Below are 14,917 nucleotides of genomic sequence, written 5' to 3'. Positions count from 1 at the left end.
CAGAGCTGGAGGCTTGCACTGAACAGAGGCTCCTATGGCAGAAACATCTCCCTCTTCCAGCCCCTAACTAGGGCAGGACACACTGAGAGCAAATATTGTGCCAAAGAAGCATCTACACAATGCATGGACAATGCAAACAATTCATTCACTCCTTTGGAAATGTGTCAGCACAAGCTGCCAGCCATCTGCTGGAAGGGAAGGGAAGGATGGAGCCCTCATTTATGTTACAGAAGAACAAGGCTTGCCAAAGCCTCCCTGCTTGGCACTGCAGGAAAAATTAAAAACCAAACAGCAAAAACTGGATGAACCAAGCATAAAATTCCATGGGAAGAGAGGAGAGGAAGGTTGGTGGAATGTGCTTTTGACACAGACCAATTAATTACCAGCACAACTCATAAATCCAGGTGAATCAAATGACCAGAAGGGTGAACACACAGAAATAACATACATAAATAACACACAGAAATAACATACAGAAATAACATACAGAAATAACACACAGAAATAACATACAGAAATACAGAAAAAACACACAGAAATCTCCCTGAGGATAAAAAGAACCAGGCCCATCCAGCAGCTTGGAGAAATGGCTGTGGGTAACATCCTGTAAAAAAGGATCCACCTCTTTTCACCCTCTGTACCATCACCACAGACATCAGGAAATTTCTGGGCAGGCTTTAATTTCAGTGCCATTATATCCTCCAAAATTTCTGGTAGGAATACAGAACTTAATCCATGCTATGTCTGAGTAAAGTATTCATGGATAACCCATCAAGCCTGTGCTGCTCAAGTGCTGATTGATTAGATCAGCTCAACCCACACTGCTGGTGACTCAAGAGGGCAATTTTTTCTTTCATAAATTCAAATAAATAAGCTGGAATTAACTGCACCACAAAATGGTCAATGTGGTCTGTAAATACGAAAATCCTGCCAGAATTCCAAGAAAAGCTCAATTGTAGCTGTAGGAATACAGATAAGCCTGGTAGCTCCAACAATTTTATTTGCCCCTCAAAACAAAGACAGCAGTCACCAGCCAAAGTGGCTGAGGTGCATTTGGCAGCCCAACAATGGCAAAAAGAGCTCAAAGGGCACATTGGCATTATTTTAAGGAGGAGTAAATGCCACATATATCCCCAAAGAAAGATCTTGCTCATTCCACAGAGTCCCAAAATCTCAGGAATCTAAGAAAAGTTTTAAAATGCCTCCAAATTATCCAAAATATTTAGTTAGCATCTCATAAAATGTTAGAATGACATTTAAAAAAGGGGACTCTATGTTGTTCTCTTTGCTTGCTGTTAAAAACTAAGCTATAGCTTCTAATATAGAAAATCAATTTAGAGAAGATTGCAAATTTGGGGTCTGAAACATAATAGGAAATCTCAAAAATACATTTATTTCTTCCCTCAGGACCTGCTCCCAGAGTAGACATTTAATATGTCTGACCTGGCATTACTCAAAGCTCCTTAGGACATCCTAGATAGGAAAAAAATTCACCTCACTCTCAAGAAGCTACAAAATGACTTAATGATCCTTAATTATATTTCATTACTACAAATATTTACTGTCTCCCTGTTCTTCTGAAGTTCTTCTGAGCCTTGTGATGTTTGCATTTTTTAATGGAGTTTCTCCCGCACTTTTCATGTAAATAATGATTGTTTTGCACTCCTTCTGGAGGAGAGAATGGATGGACTGTTGGTTTGACCAGTGTGGTTGGAGAGGTGGCAATTTCATCCTCCAATCTATGATTACATTTGGAATTCTATAAATATTGTGGTCCAGAAATAAATGAGCTTTTTTTGCCTTGGACATCTCAGCGTGTGAGTGTTCATTTCGTGTCATATTGTGACAATTTACCTCAATAAAGTCACCAGGAACAGAAATTTGAAGTAAAATATTTTAGTCACTAACAAATACTTCAATAACCAACTGAAATACTTTAGTAACCAACTATAATATTTCAGTAACCAACTATAATATTTCAGTAACCAACTATAATATTTCAGAACACCTGCACAGTGTTTTTGACGTTTAACTACTACAAATTGGAATAACAATTTAAAGTCACTTTTTTTTTTTTAATTTTTTATTTATTTCCCCCAGTGATAGAACATGAAAATAATGATTTTACCACTCCTGGGAAGATTTTCTGCAGCCTTTCTGCTGCTGCCAGAGCCTTGGGCTTGCCCCCACTCAGGCAATCCTCGAACTCGTAGAGCGGCTGCCGCACGGGGTTGGAGTAGGAGATCTTTGCATTGTCCACAAAAGTGATTTTCCTCACCCCCCAGCCCTAAAGGAGAACAAAAGTTAATAAAGATAAGTACAACAGCCTTGGGAAATGTTTTTTGAGTAATGCCACTCAAAACCAAATGGTTTTGAGTAATGCCACTCAACTCAACGTTGAGTTTTGTTCACTTTTTTTAAGCTACAAAAGTTTTTGCAGTTTTTTGAAGTGACTGAAATAAGGGAACAGAAAATTTGGTTGCTAAATATATATATATATATATAATAAATATATAAATTTTAGATCAATAAATACATATAAATAATTTGCTAAATATAGCATTTAACAGAAACCCCTCAAACCCTGCTGAATTCAGTGGAAAGGGCTGAACATCCCTGAAAGGAATCATCAGCACAGTTATTTCAAGTGCTTCACTGTGAATTTGCTCTTTGTAGCTTGTTAATTTGTTCCAGAATTTCCTTTTTTAAAATAAACTCAAAATATTCTGCCAAGGTTCCCTTCCTATTTCATGTCAGCAGAACTTCAGTTATTTATTTCCATTAGGTAGAGATGTCACCTATTCCTGCAATTTAGAATATTACTGAATTCCTGCAATTTAGAATATTACTGAATATTCTGTGCATTCTGATGCAGAGAATGCAATTTGTCTCTGATGTGTCACAGCAGCTGGACAAAAGAAATAAAAAAATACAGGTTTCATGAGAAGCAGGATATTCTTTGTGAGGTGAAGGATTTACCATCAAGGTCCTTGCAACACTGCAGCCCAGGGTGCCAGCTCCCAGCAGCAGACACTTGGCAGCCACAATCTTCTCCAAATCCAGAGTAGGCACCAACCTCCAGCACATCAACTTCAAATTCAGATCCACGGATGATTCTGCCAACCTGTGCCATGGAATAGATAACAATAACATCCAAACCCTCCTGTGCTTCTCCAACAAAGGAATCACTGGTATTTCAGCTGAATTAGGTAATTTTGAACATTTGTTTTAAAGGAGAGAAAGAATTCAGCAGTATAATACAAAGGTAATATGAAAAACAAACAGACAAGGGCTTCTGAAAAACTAACGATCCAAAAATAAAACTTTAGTAATAAAATTGATGCAAGTATGAAAATAAAAATGGTGTCTCAGCCAAGATTCCTGTTAAGACAGATAATTTGTCCATAAATCTTTGTTTCTTTTTTAAACTACCTGGATTCCTGTATCCAGTTACACCTGCCCTTAACTTTGAAATACTCCACTTGTGCCCTCCACATGTGGGCCCTTCTTTGTGCAAGTCTGAGAAAGAAAATGAAGTAGGAAATCTGTGTTCAAGCAAGGGGCAGATTTTTCTATCCATCAGAGCACAGGGTTTAACACCTGTTTCACCAAGCCAGACCACCACAGCTCTCAGATTCCTGCAGGTTTCATTCCCTCACACATCATAAATAAAATCTTTTCAGCATCCAGACAATTCTTTGTCCAACAAGGATTTAAATGGCAATTGTCAAGGCTGGCATTTCACCAACACCTCTTTGGGAAGCACTTAGATAATTTATACAAGTAAAGAAGGTCAAGAAACCTAAAGAATCAAGAACTCTGAGATGAACTCTATTGAATATCTGTGAAGACTGAGAATTTCCACAAATGCTTGAGACAGAAATGGCTTTGCTTGATGGGCTGAACCTGAACCATCAGACCAAGAAGTTTTTCCAAGGCAAGGACACAGATGCAGACACTCTGTTACCTCATTCTTGTCAATCCATTGCCCAAACAGAATGATAAAAATGATTGAAGTCACATTTCCTGAGCTCCTTCCTGTCCCACTCTGACACACCCCAAAGGATGAACTTTCCCCCATGCTCATTTTCATGAACACCCTGCAGGTTATGGAATCCAATGAAATCCACAGCCTGCAACACTCTGACCTACACTGCACTCAGTTTTAAATAAATGCATTCAGAATTCCCAACTAGAGTCCAAAACTGCCAAGATTTCTGCTGCAGGCAGTGCAGTGCCCTGTGACGGTCCTTACCTCCAAAAGAAAGTCCAAACAATATCCAGTGGATGTTTTCCTGCATATTCTTCCCTATTTCACATTTCAACTTGCTATGGCTTAAACCCAAGTAAAGAAAACTGTGGGAATTTAAAAGACAAAAACCAAACCTTTTTGGATCCATGCATTCACTGAGATTCACCATCCTTGGTCCCATGCTTCCCTTTTGGTTCTTCTCCCATCCAACAGCTTTTGGACAATCTGTTTGAAATATTTAAAACACACACACAAAAAAAAAAGGAAAAAGAAAAACCCTCAAACAAAACAACAAAAACAAAACCAAAAATAGGAAAGAAAAAGGAAAGAAAGAATGAAAACCTTAATATTGCACGACAGAAAAAAAGAAATTTTTTTGGCCTTAACCCTGTTGGAAAAAACCCTTATTTTAAACCTGCCAGTAAATAACCTGAATTTTAACAACCTGCTATACAAATTGTGCTGTTGACATAATCTGAAAGTTCCTGGAGAATTTCTTTGCTCTCAGGTGTCCCCTGTGCTGCTTTTGCCTGTTCAGCTTCAAACCCAGCACAGAGCTGGCATCATTCCCCCTCAGATCTTTAATGCCAAGCTCAGTAAATTCATATTTCAGGCAATTTTGCCAATTTTAGTCATCATTTCATGGTCCCTAGACCCCACCTGCAAATTCAGTGGAGAATTATGTATCTTAATTTTATAGAATTAAATAATTTGCAACAATGACATCTGAAGCATTCAGAACCTTTTTGCCTGAGGTAGAAAAATTTGGTGATGCTGTCCTGTACTTAGAAATTAAATCTGAGATTATGTTTTAGTATTTTAAGTTTACTGCTTTAAAATATACCTGGATGTGTGACTATGGGATTAAAGGAACAGCTCCATTCTGGGGCAGGTTTTTATTATTTTAGAAATTCTCCAGAAATTTTGCATCTCAAATTCACTTTTACTTTTTTCCTACCCGAGGGACTGTATACAAATTCAACAAGAAAAAATGAGACAAACTGTTGTTTTATTGTATTTTCTAGGCCACCAGCAGGACTTTTCTTAGTTTTCAATTAGCAACACAATTACAGGAGGAAAAAAATTTAAGAGAAAATATTCTCTCTTCTTTCTTTGTTGAAAAAAGAACCATTTCCTTTAGAGACACTTAACAGAAATTCAATTTAAAATCCAGTTGAAACAACTTAGCATCAGTAACAATTTTGTAGCACTAATTTATTTTGCCATGTCAGCAGTGATGAAGAAGAAAAGAAAAAAGGGGGAAAAATGTTTTTACTGGCTTACCTGGGCCCAGGGGTGCCTCTGGCAGTTTGATTTCAAAGATGATGCTGTGGGTGATGTCTCTCACCCCTTGCATGGTCCTGTCTCTGAAGCAGAGCACCTCAAGCCTCTGCAGAGCACTGCCCCTGCCAGCCAAATAAAGGAGAAATAGAGACACACATGCAACTTCTTTCATAGAAAAGAGAATTCTTTTAGCACCATTTCACACAGGTTTAGTCCTTTGCAGGTTCTGAATGAGCCTTTTTTGTCTTGGTACTGGACATTATCAGGTACAGAAAGAGAAATAATTCTTGAAGTGTCAGAAAATGACTGGTTTGGTGGGACACAGCTCCAAAGCAATGCCACCGCCAGCCTGACCTTGCATTTATCCAGCACTGGCCAAACTGCAGATTTAGAGGAATAAAAAGCAGAAAAGCACCAGAGCACACATCAGGTGGCATGCTGGGACTTTGCTGCAGCACCAACATCCTCTGACTTCTCAGTATATATAATTTTTCCTCCTTATGCTTCAAACACCCAAATAAAAAATAAGAATTTTAGTGCCTAAACCCTTCTCAACCCCAAGATTGTGTAAATGTAACACTCAAAACTATGGAAGTGCAACCTAATTACAGTTTTGCTACAGCAACCCAAACTCATTTGATAATTTAAATCCTTTTTTTCAACACAGTTACAGAATGTAACTGTGTCTTCTCTTCCCATCTTCTCCCCAACAAAAAAAAAATTCAAGTGGTACAAGGAGAAAACCTATTAAAATCTGATTTTTAAAGTGCAAGTCTGCTATTATTTGAAACTAATTAATTCTTTAAATTCACAGAGTATTTGGAACAAGATTTGACACAGCTGGAGGGTACTGGCAGGGTGTGAGGCTGGCACTTCCAGGTAAATGCATCCATTTTAGGATTATAGGAATTTGTGACTGACAGAAGTAAAAACCAGAATCATGCACAAAATCAGAATCACTCCAAGTGAATACCAAGGCAAAAAACAAAATCTCAGGTGTGTGATATGAGTGAAACACCATGGAGAAAATGATCTCATTTAATATCAACCAACAATAATCCTTGTGGGAAAGAATAAAATAGGTACCATTTGTGGGCTGCCAGGATCAGGAAGTTCCTCAGTGGCCATCCTGGATACTGGGATAAATTACAAGGATCATAAACTCCAACTGTCACCTGCAAATCAAATTGTTCAATTGAGAACTCCTCCATCACAGTCATGAAAGTTTATTTGGCATTTTTAAATAAAACTTCTGGACAGGGAAGGCCTACAGACACATTTTGCATATTTATAAATATTTAATCCATGGTCACAGCAGGTTTTCCTCAAGCTTTTGCCACAGCTTTGAGATTTCTTCAGTTTGGCCTCTTCAGGGACACTGGATGTTCACTGCAGTAAATGCATTTTCTTTACTTTAAAAACACAATTAGGACAGAAGCCCAGCAACTGAAGCCTTGCTCCCAACCCAAAATTCTGCACTGATTTTGGGATGATCAAAAAGTGACAAGGCACAGGCCAGCAAGAGAACAAATCAAAGGGAAAACAGCACAAAAATCACTTTACAGCCACCCTCAGGACACAACCACTGTGCCCAGCTCAGCATTAAAGCCTCAAACCATTCACAGATTAAACATTTAATTCTATAAAATGATATAAAATTCTCATTACCTTTTCTCCTTGGTCTTGAAAGAAGCCATCCCACTTTTTCAGCAGGGATATCATGACAGAATTATCATGATATTTGATTAAAAAATAAGGCAGGGCTGTCACCCCCTCCTCCTGGCAGAGGTCATCATAGGCTTTCTGCAGGGCTTGGATCTGAAAGTGCAAACACAACTGAACCAGCAGTTTTAACAATTCTGCACTGTAATATGAAAGAAACTAAAATTTGTTTAATTTTTTTCCTAAAAAAATAAAAAAATAACTTCCTTTTCTTGTCTAAACACGCATTTTATTAATAATTTTGTAATTTTAATGAGTTGGCTCACTCAGGGGATGCCCCTTTATAAAGGTTTTTAAATGAGTTTCAAAACCAAAGCTGTATCCGTAAATACATTTTAATTTTCATTTTTATATACAGATTAACATATATATCTCAAAAATAAATATAAAGTATATAGCTTAGCATAATCACCTCTTCAAGGACTGTTTGCCATATCTGCACCTAAACTGAGATAATTTAAACAATCCTGGAACAAAAGGTAAACAAAAAACCAACATGGAAATAAAAAAAAAAGTGAAGCTTTTAAAAGAAATCAGAGCCTCCAATTAATTCAGGATGTGGTGACAAAAATATTGAGTTTTAAAGCTCAGAGGAGTTCTCAGTATTGCAGAACTCACAATCTTTAGGATTTTGAATACCTGATTTAGTGAGAACCTGTCCCCAAGACATTCAGGCTTCTGAGTGATCTCAATTCCATCAGGGAAGCAGAGAGCAGGGTAGCAAAACCAGTAATAGAAATGATACTTCTTTAAATCCTAGGGGAAAAAAGAAAAAAAGAAAAATGAAATTAGGTAATAAAGAAAAAGCAGTCCCTCCATATCAAAATAAATGATATAATACTAATTAAAATTAATGCTTTATGATTTTATCCATGGGAACCACAGGGATCTTTCTCTCACAATGATTTTAGAAAATCATAAAAATACTAAAAGGCTTCCATTCTCTGTATATGTTTTAATTTAAGATTTAAACAGACAAGGTGTGTACAATCCTTCAGGCTTTGCTAGCTGGAGCATTTAGCAAAGTTTTCAATTAATTAAACATGAAACAGCTGCTCTATTCTAATGATATCTGTAAGACCATCAGGTAATCTTATACATTTGTAGAAAATAACATAAAAATAAATTAATGCAGCATTATTATGAGTACAAAATATATGAATATTCCTAAAAAGAAACTACTTCACTACTCCCACTACAAGTAGGGGACACAAATTATCTGTACTCACTGCAAATGTCAGCAGCAGGAACCTGTTCAGGAGCATTGGGTTCTCCAAGGCAGCTCCAGATTTGATAGATTCCCAGATCTGCCATGGATTGTGGAGACAAGGAGGAAGAAAAAGGCCAGAGAAACACCAAGAGAACATGAGAACAGCTGCAAATATCTGTAATTCTTCCAGCTACCTTTAAAGTTTGGAGAGAAACATTCACTGACTTTTTTAAAAACTGAATTTCTTCATACAATTATCTGTGTTAAAAGGATTTTAAAGGTCAGACAACAGGGAATTACAAGGCCACAGGAATGCAAAAAATTCCTAGTTTGGAATGAAGATATGCATGAAAACTTTGTTACTCATGGTAATTAATTAAAGGAATCAAGGACAGGTCAAAGTAAAGCATCTTCAATTTGACTTTCTCCTCTCCCCAGGCCATGACACTGAATTAACTGCTGACAGTGCAGGCAGACCAGCCCCTCTCACCCATCTTTTTCTTGCTTTATCTCAGGATTCTTGCTGCTGTGCTGCTTCCCCATCTCTCTATCACACAGATAAATTGCAGTAATCTGAGGTTTAAACCAGGCACTGCTGGTTTTTGGGTATGAACACAAATTTTAAATACGTGCTCTACAGAATTTAAGTCCCTGGCAGCTCCAAGAGCATTGTAGAGTTTAAAATGTGATGGAGTTCTCATGTAGAATTAGTCATCATTAATTAAATTAGGTTCTGCTCTTTTGTAGAGAACAGTAAAAAGCAAAGACCAAACTCTTCCTTCCAGAATATGTAAATCCTGAGGCTACTCAGGACTGGGGTACCTCCAAATTTGGGGCAGAGTGTGAAGCACTTGAAGGGGTAGAAGGGATTTGGAAACACTCTGTGATTTGATTTGAAATCTCACCTCATTTGCTTCCTTGTCCAGAAGTGCTTTCTTATCACAGGATTTGAAAGTCTCAAAAGTGTTGGTGTTGTACAACGTTCCAAAAGCAGGACAGCAACGTGCTGGTATTGAAGCATTCCTGGGAAAAACAGGGAAAACTCTGGGAATTAACACAGTCACCAGCAGCAGTATCTATCTTATGGTGTTAACTTCAATTATGACATGAGGCACAGCAACAAAATTAATATAAATTAAAGTAATAAATTCATTTCATTTATAATATCTATATATTAATAGAAATATTATATATAAAATATATAATTTTACATATCAATAGAAATATTATCTATAAATATAATATATATAATACTATAGATGATATTATCTTATACCTAATATATAATAGATAATATACAATATATATTATAATATAGGCTATATATTATACATAAATATATATATATTCTATATATATTATATTTTTATATAATATACATAATATTATATATAATACTTTATTATATACAATAAAAATATATTACATAATAATATATAATTTTAATATATTAATAGAACTATTATATATATAAAATATATAATACTATGTACTATATTATTTTATATATATAATAGATATCATTATATACATTATACATTATATAATATATATTATATATAATATTCTGTTATATATTTTATATAACATATATAACATATCTAATATCATATGTAAAAATATATAATTTTAAAATATCAATTAATTTATCTTTATGAGCATGGATTGATGGAATAACAACCAGTGCAAGCACACATCTCCATCATGGCTTCAAAACCACATCTGGCATCTGTGTTCTCTCCAAGCAGAGTGACACTAAATCAGGGATTGAAGCTTTTAAATTCTGTTTAAACTGAATCTACCTGTGACAAATGGGATTTGCACTGGGAAAAACGAATTTATGCTGAACTTAGGTGCCAGTGTTGTACTCACATAAAGAGTGAGTTAAAATTTGACAGAAACACATCCCAAAGGAAACCCAGACCACACAAAAGATTGAGCAGCTTCTATAGTTCGTAACATCATCAGCTGGAGAAGCTGCTCTTTGCAATCAGTATTTTATTTTTGAGATAAATTAGGTAAAACCCTACAATATTCCCTTAATTTACACATCTGATTGATTTCCTTGCCTCCTTTCCATTGCTCTCAAAACTTGGTATTTTCCCAGTCATAACAGATCAACACTTTGGAAGAGATTACAGTGTAACAACCAGGGATTGTAAAAACTACTTGAAATCCTAATTAAGCTATAAGGGAAGGAGTCAAATGACTAAAAAATTCTCCCTAATGCAAAAAGATGGCAAAATGGGAAAAAATGGTATTTTATATAAACATACATGCAGAAAGTGAGAGAATCTGAGAAATCAGAATATCTTAAATCCAGCCAGAAGGAGTTAATTTTTTGTGACTCAAAGCAGTCCCTCCACTGCTATAAAGTTCATTATTTATTTATTTATTCAGGAAAATTGCCTTTTCGGACCTTAAAATGTACTAATACACGACAAAGACCACTGAAAATTGGTTTAGAAAGGATGGGGACTGTAAGAACAAAAACCTTTGGTAAAAAGGTAATTTATTTATTTTCACGTAGAGTTCTTGATTCTCATGCAGAGTTACCTACTCTGACATTGAATTATTGATTCTCATGTAGAGTTATTTATTCTCATGTAGAGTTATTTATTCTCATGTAGAATTATTGATCCTCATGTAGAGTTATTTATTCTCATGTAGAGTTATTGATTTTCATGTAGAGTTATTGATTCTCATGCAGAGTTATTTATTCTCACGTAGAGTTATTTATTCTCATGTAGAATTATTGATTCTCATGTAGAGTTATTTATTCTCACATAGAGTTTCTCTAACTAATATATCAATTTCATGCCAGGAATGTGTCTCCACACACAAATGAAGGCAAACCCCAGGCTGTACTTACATATCAAAGGCACTAAACTCCAGTGTCAAGCGAGCTGGCAAACCCAAAGGATCACCTGGACAAAAAAAGCAGCAACAAAGCTCCTTTTAAACCAAAACATTGGGGTTATTTCCCTTTTTTGTTGATGTAAATGACAATGAAACATAACAAAACTCCCAGCCACTCTTTGCAGTGTTTCAGAAGCATCTGAAATGTGCCAGAGGAGCAGAATAGGCTGAGAGGAGCATCAGGAGAGGCCAGAATTGGCAGGGCCCGGTGGAATTGGCAGGGCCCGGGGCTCGGTGGGTGCTCACCGTTGTAGTAGTAGCCCTTGATGAGCTTGGGGGTCTCGTCCAGCCGGTACTGGTTGAGTTTCCTCTGGGTCAGCTCGTGCCAGAAGCCCGCGTCCAGCGCGCTGCTGAACGGAGCGAACTGCAGCGGCACCGAACCGGCCCGGCCCGGCCCGGCACGGCCCGGGGCTGCTGCGGCCATGGCCCGGCGGCGGGAGCGCGGCCCTGCGAACAGAGACACAGCCGGGATGGGCACCGGGATACCGGGACACCGGCACCGGGACGGACAAACGGGAACGGGACTGAACACGGACACAGCAGGGTCAGCCCGACACGGCACGGCACGGCCCGGGGCTGCTGCGGCCATGGCCCGGCGGGAACGCGGCCCTGCGAACAGAGACACAGCCGGGATGGGCACCGGGACACCGGCACCGGGACAGGGACATGGACACGGGAACGGGATCGGCACAGCCACACGGGAACGGGACCGGACACGGACACAGCCGGGCTGGGCACCGGGACAGCCACACGAGAACGGGACCGGACATAGCGGGCACGGCCCGGCACGGCCCGGGGCTGCTGCGGCCATGGCCCGGCGGCGGGAGCGCGGCCCTGTGAAGAGACACAGCCGGGATGGGCACCGGGACACCGGCACCGGGACCGGACACGGCACGGACACACGGGAACGGGACTGAACACGGGAACGGCACAGCCACACGGGAATGGCACCGGGACCGGACACGGCACGGACACACGGGAACGGACACGGGAACGGCACAGCCACACGGGAATGGCACCGGGACCGGACACGGCACGGACACACGGGAACGGACACGGCCATGGCACTGTCCCCGTACACAGACACGGTAACAGCCCAGCCACACGATATCGGCACCGGCCCCGCACAGCAACACGGACTGACAGAGAACCTACACGGCACCGGGCCCGGACCCGAACGTGGGCACGGGACCGGCCCCGCACATTGACATGGGACCAGCCCCGCACAGCCACACGGCACTGACAGAGAACCTACACGGCACCGGGACCGAACACGGACATGGACATGGCACCATCCCCGCACGGTGACACGGCCCCGGCCCGGCACGGGGCAGCCCCCGCCTCGTGTACGCCTGAGCGCAGCCCGGGGAGCCGGTGAGGCCCGGGCACACCGACCGCGGGCTGCAAGGGGCAGGGCGGGGACGGGGCCGGGACTGTGACCCCGCGGGGGCAGTGCCAAGGACGGAGCCGGTGCCGGTGCCGGTAGGACCCGCCCGCCCCATCCCCGCTCGCCCTTACCGGCTGCGCCGCTCGCTCCGCACTTCCGGCATGCCCGGCCGGCGCACAGCGGTGATGTTACCGCAGCGTGGGGCGGGCGGGCGGCGCGGGCTGATGGCGTGCGAGCCACGGTGCGCGAGCCGCTCCCGGTCCCCATCCTCATCCTCATCCTCATCCCCATCCCGATCCCCGTCCCCATCCCGGTCCCGATCTCCATCCCCGTCCCCATCCCGATCCCCATCCCGGTGCCGGTCCCGGCGGGCTGCGGCGGTGCCTGCCCGCCCTCTGTCGCATCCCCCGCCTCGGGCCAGCCGGCGGGCCCGTGTCCCGCACCGCTCGGGGCCGTCCGTGTGTCCGCTGCCGTCCGTGTGTCCGCCGCCGTGTGCTGCTCCTACTTCCCCGGCACGCAGCAGAGCCCTGAGAAAATGCAATAATTTCATTGAATTCCATTTTAGATGGTGGGAAAATGCCTGCTCCTGTTTCCTCTCCTGTCCGCGGTGGAATTCCCGGCTGGCCACGACATCCCGGGCTCGCTCCTGCCCCGCCAGGTGTCCCTGCTGACCCACGGAGCGCTCCGAGAGCAGTCCGTGCTGAAAACCAGCGCACCTCAACCCCAGCGCTTGTCGGAGATACATACTGGCTTTTCGCAAGTGTTAAAATGGATTTTGTACGTGTGGTGTTAAAGTAACTTTGTTATAAAGATACGGGTTTTATTTCTGTTGGTAAATAAAGTCAGTGAAATAGCTGATATAAGTAGGCTTAAAAAACCTGCTTGGATGGGATAACATCCAATGGACACCTGTACAGATCTGCCAAGTGTCAGCAACCTCTGAAGAAAATATGGACCATATTTTGGACCAAAACTATGGAGAGTTATGGACCAAAGCCCATAACTAGACTGAAATAGGGGTCTCCTCGAGCCAGGTCTCATAAGCTCTTGGAGATCTGTTTCACACCCAAGATAGCTCAGCTGCCTTGGAAGGCATAAAATCAGCAGGATGGCTTCTGTGGTAGTGTTGGAAACAAAATGTTTTAATAAAAGGCAAAATAACAAAACTCTTTACAGAGAAAAACCAGGTGCAAGAGGTCCCTGCCCCTGGTAAAACACCTCACAAAAGCCATTAGTTTCTTTATTCTGTCCTTTTTCTAGTAAATTGCTCTTGGGACTTTTTGGCTCCTGTTCAATTGGCCGTCCTTAACTTGAGGTGAAGTCCCCCGGGTCCTATGAGGTGGCTTTTTCACTAATTGAGGAAAGAAACTCCTGAGCTTATTTCCTTTTTGAGGAGACAATGGATAGTTTTGTCACTCCGTCAGCAGAGGGCACATTCCTATACCGGAGGTGATAAGAATGGACCAAAACCACAGCCAAGGAGTACTCACGTTCTAAAAAGGTGGAACTGAGGAGGAGCCCTGCTAAACAGTTCTTGGGACATGTAAATTAGTTTGGGGGGAAGTTTACAAATAATTGTTTGTGAATATGTAACAGGCTGATGCAATAGAAATGGTAAATAAAGGGTGTTTCCAAAATAGTGGGTGTGCTCTTGGCTGAGTGACATAATAACCTTTGCTCCACGCTCCTTTTGTCCTTTATTAAATTTTTTAAATTTTCACATGTGAAAAATGCGTATTTTATGATTGGCTTTTCGCAGATATTAAAATGAATATTATATGTGTTATGTTAGAAAGTTATGCTGTATTAATTTTCTTAAGTAGTGTGTTTAATATAGTTTTAGGTTATAACAATGTTAAAATAGCAACTATGCTATGTAAGATACTTATTTTAAAGAGAGGAATGAGGTACTCCCACTGAGATAGCAGCCACAGGACATCTAAATCTTTCAGAGAAAGAGAATTCATTGCTCCATTATCAGAAGAAACTAACTTCTTCCCACCTTGCTCAGCCCTGAAGACACTGGTTAGGACTGGGAGGAAGAAGCTGACACTGCCCAGATAGAATCCTGTGTTTGAATGGAATTTATGCATCATGTATGAGTTGTATGAATATGCAACAGGTTATTGTTTTTAAGGGTTAA

The 14,917-nt window shown here is 40.8% G+C and overlaps 1 protein-coding gene and 1 long non-coding RNA gene across 2 annotated transcripts in view; one reads left to right on the top strand and one right to left on the bottom strand.

Annotated features, from left to right (window-relative positions):
• The window catches only part of ATG7 (autophagy related 7), a 91,401-nt gene extending 78,462 nt beyond the window's left edge, over positions 1 to 12,939 (bottom strand). The window contains exons 1-12 of the mRNA XM_066558317.1: positions 12,906 to 12,939; positions 11,634 to 11,834; positions 11,341 to 11,395; positions 9,374 to 9,491; positions 8,488 to 8,565; positions 7,898 to 8,014; positions 7,205 to 7,354; positions 6,623 to 6,711; positions 5,537 to 5,658; positions 4,387 to 4,477; positions 2,980 to 3,124; positions 2,129 to 2,287 (exon numbers count right to left, since the gene is read on the bottom strand). Of these exons, the coding sequence (XP_066414414.1) occupies positions 2,129 to 2,287; positions 2,980 to 3,124; positions 4,387 to 4,477; positions 5,537 to 5,658; positions 6,623 to 6,711; positions 7,205 to 7,354; positions 7,898 to 8,014; positions 8,488 to 8,565; positions 9,374 to 9,491; positions 11,341 to 11,395; positions 11,634 to 11,811 (1,302 nt within the window). The 5' untranslated portion in view covers positions 11,812 to 11,834; positions 12,906 to 12,939. The remainder of the gene's footprint in view (positions 1 to 2,128; positions 2,288 to 2,979; positions 3,125 to 4,386; positions 4,478 to 5,536; positions 5,659 to 6,622; positions 6,712 to 7,204; positions 7,355 to 7,897; positions 8,015 to 8,487; positions 8,566 to 9,373; positions 9,492 to 11,340; positions 11,396 to 11,633; positions 11,835 to 12,905) is intronic.
• A 37-nt stretch (positions 12,940 to 12,976) lies between these two features.
• Positions 12,977 to 14,917, top strand: LOC136561749 (uncharacterized). Its single transcript, XR_010784400.1, has 2 exons — positions 12,977 to 13,015; positions 13,340 to 14,917. It is a non-coding gene; the product is annotated as an uncharacterized lncRNA (long non-coding RNA).

The sequence above is a fragment of the Molothrus aeneus genome, chromosome 12 (genome assembly GCF_037042795.1).
Source record: "Molothrus aeneus isolate 106 chromosome 12, BPBGC_Maene_1.0, whole genome shotgun sequence".
Taxonomy (NCBI): Eukaryota; Metazoa; Chordata; class Aves; order Passeriformes; family Icteridae; genus Molothrus; species Molothrus aeneus.
This window is presented reverse-complemented; position numbering and strand designations above follow the sequence as displayed.